We start from the raw sequence: 13,524 nt of genomic DNA on the forward strand, positions 1-13,524 counted from the left end.
GAGGAGAACCAGCAAACAGAGGCCACGTAAAGCAGTTTTCGACTGAAATTAGAGTGTATTTATTTGCAGCAATCCTTTAACAATGATTAAATTTTGACAACAACCAACAGCAATTACTGCTAAGTGTCGCCTCTAGATAGGAGCAGCAGATAGCAGGAAACTGTATTATCTTGAAAACAAACAAAGGCCCTGAACGTTTGTAATCAAATCTCCATCTCCCCCAAGTCTGATTGACAGGGCAGATCACCCTAAGATAATGAATTTATTACATTTCCTGGGTTATTTACAAAGGGGGAGGGCCAATCCAAATTGCCCCCTAGCTTTAACTGTAAATTAACAACAAAAGGGGGGGGGGATTGAAAAGAAACCACCCGACAATAAAATGTTCTGCTATTCTCTCCTCCCTTCTTATGGTTGCTTTAATTTCTTTAAAAAAATAATTGTTCTACAAACATATCCTCTAAATAGTTTTTGAAAGATGAAATATCCTTTTCCAACCCAAAGTATTCTCTTTTTTAAAAAAATCAATCCTTCCGTGTAACACATGAAGGATTATAAGTGAGGCTGAGTTATATACATACACATTTAAAAACTGATTTGTTTTTCCCCTTACAAAGGAGTCAAATTGATAAGGAAAAATCTACCCACCATTTGGCTACCAGGATGTATACTACATATCCTAATTGTTTAATGTGCTACAAAAGCCAAATAGGCACATTTGTGTGTGTAGGCACATCCACATCTCTTTACACATAGGTAATACCATGATAGGACTGCTGCTGATATAATGGTTTAGTTTTTCCCAATCATGTTCTATCATCACTGAGAAAATGTATTCACTTAAATACCAACTCAGATCTGTGAAGAAAAATATCTTTTTACTAGCCACAAAGCAAGCTGACTATATAGTACACTTTGCAAGAAGACGCTGCAGGGAACAGAAAAAAAAAAAAACTAAACAAAAGGATTTTTAGGTGAACTTTAACAAGAATAGTCTGAGGTTTCTTCACTTTTCAGAGATTTAGAAGAAAAGTTAATTGCTAGTGTTTTAATCTCTGATTTATTTTTCTGGTGATAATTAAGGCTGTGGTAAAGCATCAAGGCATAAGGTCTCATTCAAACTGAATGGCAATTTATTAATAAACAATGAATATGTCCAACAAAAGAAAAAAAAAGGTGATAGAATAAGATTAATACAGTTTCCCTTTTTATAATGAAAAAAAAAGCACAATTTAAAGTTTCAGGCAATTTAACGTCAGGTTTTGGAAACACTTTCTGGCGTTTGGTCCATGAGATCCAACTACAAATTTAAAATAAATTACTATGTTGCAATTTACATTTTAAAACAAGTCCATGAATAAAAAGAAAGCAATTCTCATATATGAGGACTTCCCCCTCCTTTCAACATAGGATAAAATATCTTACAGGTGAAGGCAGGAGAAGGGCAAGGGGGACGGAAGGAGTAAGGGAGGGCATGATCTCTAAAGGCAAGAAGAAACTTACGTGTTATCTGGAGTAACACTGTCCTTTAATAAACCATGACTTTGCTGTCTCTGTACAAAATAGCTTACGGTTTTGTTTATTTAGATAAGGCAAAGTAGAGGTGGCTCTGAATTAATCTTTTAAGAAAATAGTTTTCTTTGTGCTGGTGAGTTGAATTTTTGGAGAGATTCTTCTGTTGGCTGGTTTGGAAAATACTTTTCAAGTTCTTTTTTTCCCTCTTTTTCTGAGTACATATATATATATTTTGGTTTCGATTTTGCATTGGTGGTTCTTCGGGTTGTTCCTGCTTTGGGGTTCGATTCAGTTCGCCTTTCAGGGGGCGTTTAAAGGGGACTGTGGGGGGGGGGGCGGTGTCAGAACTTGCTGCAGTCGTAGACGAAAGCTCCGGACGTGCGGTACAGAGACTGGCTGGAAGGGAAGGCCATCTGACAGCTACTATTCCCGTTCACCGGGGAGTTGTTCAAGCCGATCCGCTGCGACTCGAACATCTCCCGCACCGAGTGGAAGTTCTGCTGCTGGCCCGGATAGCCGGCCGCCGCCGCCGCCGCCGCCGCGCTGGCCAAGTGGCCCAGGTCTCCGCCCGCCTGGTTCAGGTACCACGAGGTCAGGCGGCCTTGGTGGGCCGAGGGGTGGTGGCCCGCCTCCTGGCCGCCGCCGCCGTGACTCAGGGACGACGAGCTGCTGCTGGTGACCGGGGGCAGCGAGTAGTCAGGCAGGGGGTCGTCGACCGACGAGCCGCTGGCGCCCCCGGGTGCGCCCTGCAGGTGGCCGCCGCGCTCGCCCGCCGCGTACAGGCTCATGGCCTGCAGGTTGCAGTGGTAGGTCCCCGCGCCCCCCGCGCCGCCCCCGCCGCCGCCGCCGCCGCCGCCCCCGCCCGAGCTGCCCGCGCCGGAGCTCTGGCTGCAGGGGGAGCTGTAGAGGGAGCTCTGGCCCGGCGAGTAGGCGCCCAGCGCCAGCGGGGGCGCGATGCCGCCGCGCGAGGCCCCGGCCGTCGAGGCCAGCAAGCCCGAGCCTAGCTCGGCCGCCGCGCTCTGGGGCGAGCCCCGCAGAGACGTCATGATGTTGTCCACGCTGAAGCCCTGGCTGTGGTGCTGGGGCTGCGCGGGCTGCGCGGGCGGCTGCGGCGGCGGCGCGGGTTCGGCGCCGTCTAGGCTTAGCGGCCGCCCGGAGGGCAGGCTGCCCGGGGGGCTGCTCCCGCTCGACAGGCTGCTGCTGCTGCTGTCGGGGCTTTCGATTTTGGGCACGGCGGCGGCGCTGCTGCCGCTGCCCAGGGCGGCGGCCGGGGACAGGGGCTGGGGCGGCGAGGGGCACGTACCGTTCTCGGTTTTGATGTCCTGGATGCGCACGGGCTGCGGCTGCGGTCCCGGGGCGGCGCCGTCCGCCTGCTCCGGAGGCTGCGGCTGGCGGCCGGCCGGCGGCGGCGGCGGCGGCGGGGGCGGCGGCTCTTTGAGGTGCAGCCGGTCCTTCTCCTCCTTGTCCTTCACCGCGTCTTTCTTCTTGAAGCGCCGCCGCCGCCGCAGGAAGCTGCCGTTCTCGAACATGTTGTACGAGTCCGGGTCCAGCGTCCAGTAGCTGCCCTTGCCCGGCTTCTTGTCGTCGCGGGGCACCTTGACGAAGCATTCGTTGAGCGAGAGGTTGTGGCGAATGCTGTTCTGCCAGCCCTGCTTATTGTCCCGGTAGAAGGGGAAGCGGTCCATGATGAACTGGTAGATGCCATTGAGGGTGATCTTCTTGTCCGGGGCGTTCTGGATGGCCATGGTGATGAGCGCGATGTAGCTGTAAGGCGGCTTCACCATGTCCTTGGGCTGCGGCTGGGGCGTATAGGGCCCGTAGGCGCGGGCCATGCCGCCCGGGTACTGCTCGGCGTGCGCAGGGTGCGAGTACACGCTCATGGGGGCCGGCATGGCGGTGTAGCCGCCCCCGGCAGCCGCGGCCGCCGCGCGGTAGTAGCTCTGCTCGCCGCCGAGGTAGGGCACCACTCCCAGGGAGTTGGGGCTGGACACGGAGTAGCGCGCCTGCATGGCCCCCGATCGCCGCCGCCGCCGCCCCGCGCCGCCCGCCGCCCCCCACCCTCACTTCGGCCGGCCGCGCCGCGCGGGCCGCCGAGTCCGAGTCCGAGTCCGAGTCCGGGCCCCGCCGAGCTGGTGCCGGGCCGCCGCCTCCTTCTGGAGCCGCCGGCCGCGCGCGGCCTCTGCCTGCGCTCGCTCGCTCGCTCGCTCGGGCTTCTGGGCGCCTCCGGCCACTTCGGGGCCCGTGCGGGCCGCGCAGGCGGGTGGGTGCTCGGGGGAGAGGGCAGGACGAGGACGCGGCAAAAGGCCTTGGAGGAACTGGCGGAGCAACTTCCAGACGAGAATTGGGGTGGGGGAGCCCCAAATCAAAACCAAGCCGGCGCCCTTCTCGCCACTCTGCCTGTGCCTTGCTGGAGACTCTGCCCGGAGCCGCCGGCGCAGGCGGCCAAATAACCAGGGGCGGGGGGGGGGGGCAGGCGGTGGGCAGCGCGCCGGCCGCCTTCCCGGGCCCCGCGTCACCTTTTTTTCAGCCTCTCGCGCGCCGGCCGCTTAAGGAAGCATTGGGAAAACTTCTGAACTTTTGAGCATCCGTCACCCAGGCGAGGACTTTTTTACGCATTACATTTTTTCCGGGCAGCGGAGCCCCGCCCCGCCCCATCGGCCACAGCCAATGGGAGGCGAGAACCGCCTCTGAATGAGCCGAAGGCCGAACCCCGCGGGCCCGCGCCGGGCAGCTGCAGGACCGCGGGGCTGACCACACGCGCGCCGGCTGTCCGCGACCCGCACCCGAGCCGGCACTGGGGTCGCCCCCCGCATCCCACCTGCTCGCTGCCCGCATCCCAGCCCCGATCCTCAGTACCACGTTCACCATTCCCGCAGGCTTCTCGGGTTCCCCACGCCCCGGGGCCTCGCACGGACCTTGCTCGGTCCACCGCTCCCAGATGTCACCGAGTCTCAACTCGCCCCGGCCAACTAGCCTGGCTCTCGCGCTGGGATTTCCCGGGCCTCTCCTCCCCTCTCCTCCAGTTCCTTTCCCACCTTTCCTCACTCACCTCTCTTCCTGATCGCCAAACTCTTTCGCAGCTTCGCGGATGGCTCTAGTTCCCGTCTCCTACCTCAAATCCCACCCGTCCTGAACTGGGTGACAAAAGGCTCAGTCACAGCTGCTTTGTGTTCCCGAAAGGGAAGGAGTTGTCGTTCCCTCTTTGCGATCTGCGTGACCCTTCCCAGTAGAAATAAGGCAGGGGGCTACGGGGCCTGACCGGGAGCTTTCCAGTGGCAGTTTGTCCAGGTCCTTTGCATCCATCCTACACCCGGCCGCTCTGGTCCTCAGTTCTCTAAAGGGGGTTCGGGGATCTCCTTCGTGGATGATGCGGGGGGGGGGGCCTCCACCTCGCCAGTGCGCACCGCCCCTTCTAATCTTGTTGAGCACTTTCCGTCTGGGAGGAGGGATCAAGCTGTGGATTCAGTGACACTAGCAGGTGTGATGACAAGAAATAAATAAATACATCTAAGTCCAGTCTCCATCTCCACACGCGCGGGGCTGCCAGCTTGCAGAGACAGCGGGTATATCGAGGTGTGTGTTTGTGTTCACACCTGCAGAGAGACTCAAGGATTAGGAGAGTGCGTGTGTAGGGGTAGAGGAGTTGCATGCTCCCGAGCTCTGCAGTTTTCTGGGCAACCAGAATTTGCTGGGAAGAAGAAAGGAAGAGTAGGACAAGGAGCAGGAACCACCCGGCCTCCCTTCGCAGTGTCTCGCATTTTAGACAAGACTATCTAAGAAAGGACGCTACTACCAGGAACCTGAGAAACTGCAGAGTTTCAAAAAACTGTGAAGAAGAGCAGCGTGACACATTTATCACCTCCGTCCTCCCAGTCGCTGACAATATTTAACTGCAAGGACGTGTTGGGAACCCCTTTTGGCTTCCCAGCTCCAGTCCCCGCTTCCTCGCTCAGAACAAAGATTGCAATTGCCGCTTCAGTTGCTAGATGTCAAGGACTCTTAGTTGTGTAGAAAGCACAGCTCCGGGTCACTTGGACATTTGGGAAAAAATACATATTGTATTTCCGAGTGGACTTGTACAGGGAGGGGAGAAGGGGTCATGCTACTTCTCCAATGATCTTGCAGGGTGCCCAGTAATTCTGATTCCTGGGGAAGCTGCCTGCTGGCCTGCTGTGCGTTGGGGTCACTGGAAACTCCTTTTTTCGCGAGGCCCAGCCACTAACCGGTTGAAGAATCACTTGAATGATCAAAAGGAGGCACAGAACTTGGTGATTGGTCCCCTGTAGGGGCAGAGGGTGCAAGACAGGGAGGGAAACCCCACAACTTGAAGAATGAATTCGTGCCCACCCTCCTCCCCCTGCCCTATGCCCTGACTTAAACAGCCACATTGGCCCAGGGTTTGTAAGGCGCTCTGATTTCAGCCTGGAGGCCACCAATGCTAGTGGGATCACCCAACACCTTCGCATTTAGTGAATCTGGTCTCTAAACTGCTTTCTTCCGCTGGCAGTGCACAGAAAAGAATATGAGGACTGCAACTCTTTAACTTTCCCAGTGTGGCCGAGAGGGGGGAGGCGGCAACAAATATTTGTGCCTGGCTGTCCCCCACCCAGCCGCCAGGTTCACGGGCCGGTGCCCTCTTCCCGCCCCCTCCCCCAGGACCTACAAGCGAGTAAACAGCTTGTTATGTAAATTGCAAATCGGAGGGCAGTGGTATCCTGGGCTCTGGGTTTGGGGTATAAAAGTTGCCTTTATGAAATTAGTGTCTGGCATGCGGAAAATAAAATGGAGGGGGTGTCATTTTAAAAAGATTGACTTTCCACTGGTTTGGCTCTGGCTATTCGCCAGGAAAAGATATTTGCATTTGTCTTTTATAAGCTTATTCGGAAGCAAACCTCCAGTAAACGGCTCGATTGTATTTTAAGTACGTATTTTATTATTTTTAGTGGTGTTGGTTGAACATTCAGGGGGTAGGAATGAAGTCTTTGCGGGGAAATGGGTTTGTAGGTTTTTTTTTCAGGTTAGAGCTTTTGATACTTTTATTTATTTGTATTTATCTATTTTTGCTGCTCCGCCGGGTACTTCAGTTATCCCTCTCCTCCAGGGCCCTGGCTCACTTGGCAGAATTGCCCCCTCAGGAAACCTTCCTATTCTTTATTGACAACTTTCGAACTTGCAGCCAGAAAAGTCCCACGGGCGACAGAGGTTAGTGGATGTTTGGTGCAATCATTGCTCAGTCAGCCCTTTCCTCTGCTCCCTACCCCCACCCTGACCTGCCAGATGGGGTTACAACTCCATGGGCCCCACCTGGGGCCTGACAGCTGAGGAGGGGGTGTGACGTCACTGGGATGTTTAAAACAAGGCCTTCCTAGCCCCAGAGAAGGAAAAGCACCAGGTAGGGAGCTGTGGCGAGAACTCCAGGAATGTTCAGATTTGGGAACGTGGTGAAACCGCAGGAATGAGGGGGCTGGTAAAGGGGGTAGCATAGTAAGGTACATGAGATGGTGCCTAATGCAGGTCACCTAGGACCTCTTTGTTATTTACATGTCCCTCTTCTTTCCAAGACAAGTAAAGGTACTAAGGGTCTAGCAGAGGGAGCCCTCCCCCCAACCCCCCAGTCTGGGAGATCACTCCCTGTGACTGTGAACCCCATTCAGGGTACAGAGACTGTCTTGCTCCTCGGAGACCGCTTGGGGACTTTCCAGCGCCCTTTCTCAGCCCACAACAGTGGGGTCACCCATGTGATATACCCAAACTACCCCCCCATCTTGTTTCTGCCCCATCTATGCCCTGGGTGCTAGATTGTGAGCTGCACGAAGGTGTCTGTGGGTTGGCTCTGGGGTCAGAGTGGGATTGGGGGGGTGTCTCCTGCTGATCACAAAGCTGTGGGGAAACAGAAAAGGCAGGCTTAGTAGATGAGGGGAGGAGGGACTGAGAGCTGCAGTGGATGGGGCGGGCGGAGGCAGATGTGTGAGCGGACTGCAAAAATAAGCAGTTCTAGGACCATCTCCAGCTTCTCAGCTGGAGTATCAAAGGGAAGATTAATGCAATGACCCTGTAAGGCAACTTGAAAAGTCCCCTCTAAACTGGAATCACAACTGGAGCAAATTTCTTGGAGGGGGTGTGTGTCTTTGACTATTTAGATAAATTTTCATGTGGGCTCCTTGGGATATACCAGAAGACCAGAGTAAGAGAGATTATCCTAGTGTCTGTACCAGTTTTTCGTTATCGATCTGTCAGCCCGGCAGTTAGCATTTGTCCATGGGGTGATTTTCACAGAGAGGGGAGGCAGGGGCTGAACTTCTGGGTGTCAGCGACTGGGACACATCGACTTCCTTCGCTCTTTAATTGGGGTGGGGGTGGGGGTGGGCATCTATGAGTAGAGCTTTGTTGCCGTAGATCCTTCTAATTCAGCCCCCTCCTGAGTAGAAAAACAATTCCTACAACAAATGAAAAGCAGTTTAGCTTTTTCAAATTACGTTTTTTTGAAGACAAAGCAAGCCGTATATGTATCTCTACAAGATTGACCTTATCAGATATGACCTTCCTGGAGGTGGCCCTCCACGGGAACTTCGTAAAATGCGACAATTTCATATTGTCCTCCAACTTCCCAGTATCGCTATTATTCACTGGAGAGAGAGGGAGAGGGAGAGAGAGAGAGAGACAGACAGCATGCCAACACCTGCTCCTGGTTACGCATGGGGTCAGCCCACCTGTCAGTCCTCTACGGGAAAGTCAATGTCACAGAACGTTTCTGCGCTCAGAGCCAAGCTGAGGAGCGAGAAAGGGCCACGGGGCATGCGGGGGAGTCAATCTTTAACTTTGGTGTCCGGTTTCTGGCTTCCTTTGTCCAGGTGAAGGTAAATGAAAATCCAAACTGTCACCTTCCACCGACAACAGTGGACAAGAATAAGAGTGTAAAGGGACAGGTGATCGGAGTGAACTCTCTAGTTGTCTGAGCGCACCCCCCCCCCCTCTTCCTAGCCAGGTCCCCAGTAGACCCGCGGCGGCCGCCGCCTAAGCTAGGGCCTGAAAGTTTAGAGTTCGCGTAGCCTCTCAGCTTCACGACTTGCCCTTCTCTGTCTGGGGCGCGCAGCCCCAAGGCCCGGCGGTCCTCCAGCCCCACAGACTGTGAGCACTGCGCGGAGATTCGGGGTGCGGGCGACCGCGGGCCGTGGGGACTGCAGAGCAGAGCGGAGGCGCCTTCCTGGGGCCTGAGCGGAAAGCGCGCACTCGGGCCGGACCCTCTTAGACTGTGGATGAAAGACTTTGGTCCGCGGACAGACAGTTCTCTACTACAGGTGCTGGAGGAGGGCGGCTGCCTCGTGTGGACCGCTGGGCCTCAGCCCTGCCCTCTGGGGACCCTTCCCAGCTCCTCAGCCCCGCCCCGCGACGGGCCCACGCACTGGGTGCTGCGGGCTGCCATTCCCGCCGCCAGAGTGCGACCTTCGTGGAACCAGAGCCTCGACGCCCCATGACGTGCCAGACAGACCAGAGTTCCTGGGCTTTCCTCCTAAGGTCCCTACCTGCACCCTGGGGTGCTCTACTGAGCGAATGCGCCGCTGGTTTGGGGTGCATTGAGGTTAGGTCAACCTCGCACCCCAGATTTTGCAGGAGCCACCGCGGGGGCCCTCAGCCCAAGCCGGCTTTTCTCCCCAGTCCGGACAAGTCTGGTACCTGACTAGATGCAACAGGCCTCCCCGGCCCGAGGCTGGTCCTTAGGTGTGCCTGCAGCTGGCGGCGGTGACCCCAGGTCAGCACAGCAAAGAAGGGGACCTGCGGGAAGTTATCGGGTTGCCCCCCCTTCCCCGTCCGTACCCCCCAGCTGCTGAGCGCAGGCCAATGTCCCCGGTCCCGCTGGTCCTCTGGTGACTCCGGGCTTTGTAACTGGGCACCGCGCAGGCTCCGAGCGCCCCCTGCTGTCCACGGCTCGGCTTCTGCTTCGTTTCTGCAGCCGCAGGAAGCTACTCAGCCCTGCTCCTGCCCCATTCTTGTAGAGTCTTCCCTAGGGACGTGTCCCTACAGGGAGACCATGCCAGTACGGTGGGATCCTGAAGGCTCCAAGTTTTCTCACCCTTGTACTCGGTGCAGAACAGTCTGGCCGTCAACCCCCCCCCCCCCAAGAAGATCATTTCAGCCTCCCAGGAACAGACTAGGGACATGTTTGTGCCTGGAGCCCCTAGGTGACCTGGTACTGGGATTTGCAGCCACTGGGCTACATTCCTTCCAGGAGGCCCCTTTTAATTGATGTGCACATTACAGAAAAAGCAAGGCAACTCCATGCCGTGAATTACATTCTGGGAGATGCCAAGGAATGTATTTACTGGCGGCCAGGTTTGCCAATAAACGTTGCAAACGAAGACTGCTGGTTTCCAGGAAAATGTACTTCTGTTTTTTAACCACTTCTCAGCCTTTATGAAAGGAAAAGAAAGGGGGGGAGAAAAAAAAGCACTGAACCCCCGAAGAACCGGTTTGGAGAACAGGATAAGTGAGCGCAGTGATCGTGGTTGTTAGTTGGGTCTCACACCCCCATACGCATTTACACACACTGTATGACAAGACAGACTGCACACTTCAGCTTTCCCCACGGAAAGACTTGCCAATATTTACATACACGGTAGACACAGACACAAGGCTAGACGCTGGCAGGCGGAGTGGTATGCATTCGGATTAGTGCTATTTAGTTTGGAAGCAAAGATATAAGAAAAGATAAACGACAGGCAAATAGAGGCAGATTTCCACAGAATATTAACTAGAAATAAGTGTAGCTGCTGTAGTATTTTACTACAGTTGCCCTAGAATATGTAATTTTAAAGGCTGGTAGTTAACTAGGGTTAAACCGTAAAGGAAAAGTTAAGCAATGAACTCAGAATTTTTTTTTTTTTTTTTTTTTTAGTCAATGTATCCTTTTGCTAGGAATCACAAAGTGCCCTGTGGGAGCTAGAGAATCTCCCCATCAACAAACGGGCCTGTTCTTTGTTCTCTCCAGGTTTCACATTTGGTTTTGGGCAGAGTGTGAATGGTAATGAATGAGTTTGATGGGATATTTCTCCAGTTTCACCCACAGACCTGTAAACTGCAGTAATAAAATGTGAGAGCTACAACAGTAATGATATTTTGTGTCTTCACACTGCCAAGTGCTTTAAGTACTCTTCTTTTTTTTTTCCTCAGGCGGGCCTGTAGGTTCTTTTTTCTTTGTTTTTTTTGTTTCTCTTTTCCATCTTATACAAATGGAAACTGAGGCTTAAAGGGGAACAGTGATCTGGGAGGTGGCATAATGGATAAAGCACTGTACTCTCAAGCATGAGGTCCTGAGTTCAGTCCCCAGCAGCACATGTACCAGAGTGATGCCTGGCTATTTCTCTCTCTCCTCCTGTCTTTCTCATTAATTAATAAATAAAAATCTTTTTTAAAAGAGGGGTAAGTTAGACTGAAGATATGATTTGTGATAAAGTACATTACTGGTGTGCTACTGAAAGAAAAAAATTATTAAGCATATTCAGTAGTAAAGGGCATGTTTATTTTACATCAACAATACAATGACTAATTTGTCTATTTTTACCAGAGCACTACTCACCTCTGGTTTATGGTGGTGTGGGGGACTGAACCTAGGACTTTGAAGCCTCAGGCACGAAAGTCTCTTTGGATAACCATTATGGCATCTACCTCACCCTCACTAATTAATCAGCAAAGATAGGTTTTGTTTGTTTGTTTCTTTAGAGTGCTGCTCAGATCTGGCTGATGGCGGTACTGGGGGCTAAACCTTGGCACCTCAGGCATGAGATTCTGCTTTTATAGCCATATGCAGTCTCCCCCAACCCTATATGGAGTCTCTTTTTATTTGTTTGCATTGGTGTTAAGCATTATTCTAGTAGCTGGACACACAAAGAGATGCCTTTGCTGGATATATTTGCAGAGGTAAATTGCAATGGTGGGGGAAATGTTTGTCCACATCAGGCTTGAAACTAGTGCATGTGTGTGTCAATAAACTTGATCTGTACTGGGCTGGTATATCTGCGCACATCCAGCGATACCCACACTAGTGATTTGAGGGGAACAACTACATACATGCACAGATGAATGCTATCTACTTGGGCATAGATGTTTCTATATAAAAGCTGTCTTGCTTTTATTTTTACTTATTTATTTTATTTTACTAGAACACTGCTGAGCTCTGGCTTTTGGTAGTGCTAGGGACAGAACCTGAGACCCTGGAGCCTGAGGCATGAAAGTCTTTTTGCACAACCACTATGCTGGCTCTCCAGCCCTTCTCTAGGAAAGAATACGATATTGGCAGGTGCCTCTAGGAATGAATATGATATTGGCAGGTGCATTTGCTGTCATCTTGAATGCTATCTCTTTTCTGCAATTACCCCTCATTTATTTGTCTGGGGGAAGATTCTCCAGGAAGTACAGCCAATGGAAAAAGAGATGGCCATTCCCTACTCCTACCTCTTCTTACCCATGCTGGTTCTGCCCTAATATTCAATCCCAACTCCTGTTTTCAGAGCCACCAGCCAGGCAGGCTTTCACAGACTGGGAAACCTTAGATGCTTCCAGGGAATGTAAACATTTCCTCTCACAACATTCAGGATGGAGGAGGCTGGGGGAGGGACTGGAAGCAGAAGGTAGGTCTCAATTCTAACAATCTTCAGAACCCCACAGACTGTCCACTGTTGTCAAAGCCATATAGTTCTCATCACAGAAAGGAGAGTGGAGCCTCATGTAAGAAGGATGGTTCAAGACCCTCAGTTTCTTTTTTTAATTTAAATTTTATGTTTTGCCACTAGGTTTACCCATTGACTTGGTATCCACATGACTCCCCAGCTCCTAGTGGCCATTTTTTCCTTTTATTTACTTATTTATTTATTACTGGATAGAGACAGAGAGAAATTGAGAGGGGTAGGGGGATAGAGAGGCAAAGAAACAGAGAGATACCTTTAGCCCTCCTTCACCACTTGTGAAGCTTTCCCCCTGCAGGTGGGGACCAGGGGCTTCAACCTGGGTCCTTGTGCTCTGTGATGTGTATACTTAACCAGATGTGCCACTGCCTGGCCCCCATTTTTTCCTTTTATATAGAGGTTGAGAAGCAAAAGAGTGAAGGATGAAAGATACCCATCTACCACTCTTGAACCTGCTTCTCTGCAATATGGTACAAGGGGTGGCCGGGAGCTCAAGTCCATGTGGTGACTGCCCTGAGCCCCCCAGTGTCTTAGTGTTTAATGCAGGAAAGCCTTTGTTTATGGAAAGGTGAGAGAGGTAGGTGGGAGTGAAGAGCAGTGAAAGGACAGGACCTTTGTTCTCATTCCAGTAATAGGTCTGGACCTGGAGGATTTTTTTTTTTTTAAGATTTTATTTATTTAGTAATGAGAAAGATAGAAAGACAGGAGAAGTGAGAGAAAGAACCAGACATCACTCTGTTACATGTGCTGCCAGGGACTGAACTCGTGACCTTGTGCTTGAGAGTCCAGTGCTTTATCCACTGTGCCACCTCCCGGACCACTGGACCTGGGAGATTAATCTAGACACCCATGATGAAAAGGAAGGCAGACACCAGGAATGAAGAGCTCAGCTAGGCCTGAGGAAGAGGCAGCTCAAGTAGCTAGGAAGGGCTGAATGTGGCGGAGGAGGGAGACTTGTGCTCTCTCAGGGAAAGGTGGATAGTGACATCCAGCAGCCTCTACCTCTCTATCCTCAGTGGTGTCCGGGGACCTTCCCGCGTCTTTCCAGGAAGAATCAGGAGTGCCCAGCCCTGGTGGGTAGGTCTCTGCTGGTGGCCATGGAAGGTTGGAGACGCCTTGGACCAGACACCCTGGGGAACCCTCCAGCACAGCATTGGCCTGCTCTGGCGACAGTCTGGGACTCTCCTGTTTCATTTCAAGACCAGCCGGTATGGGCGTCTGGTCTCCTTTGTCCTGGGCTGCATGGAGGAAGGTGTTTTCAAAGGCTGCACCACTGCATGCACACTGACGCTCACATGCAGTTCTGAAGCAAGGCCTGTGTTTAGTCTGT

The 13,524-nt window shown here is 52.5% G+C and overlaps 1 protein-coding gene across 1 annotated transcript; it reads right to left on the reverse strand.

Moving 5' to 3' along the window:
• Positions 1 to 1,745: 1,745 nt before the first annotated feature.
• FOXC1 (forkhead box C1) lies at positions 1,746 to 4,106 on the reverse strand. Its single transcript, XM_060189158.1, has one exon. It carries the CDS (start codon positions 3,522 to 3,524, stop codon positions 1,857 to 1,859), a length of 1,668 nt encoding a protein of 555 aa, XP_060045141.1. The 5' UTR covers positions 3,525 to 4,106; the 3' UTR covers positions 1,746 to 1,856.
• Positions 4,107 to 13,524: the final 9,418 nt, after the last annotated feature.

This window comes from Erinaceus europaeus, chromosome 4, assembly GCF_950295315.1.
Source record: "Erinaceus europaeus chromosome 4, mEriEur2.1, whole genome shotgun sequence".
Lineage (NCBI taxonomy): Eukaryota > Metazoa > Chordata > Mammalia > Eulipotyphla > Erinaceidae > Erinaceus > Erinaceus europaeus.

Coding starts and splice junctions, on each gene's coding strand:
- FOXC1 (XM_060189158.1), bottom strand. CDS start 3,524: ATGCAGGCGCGCTACTCCGTGTCCAGCCCCAACTCCCTGGGAGTGGTG.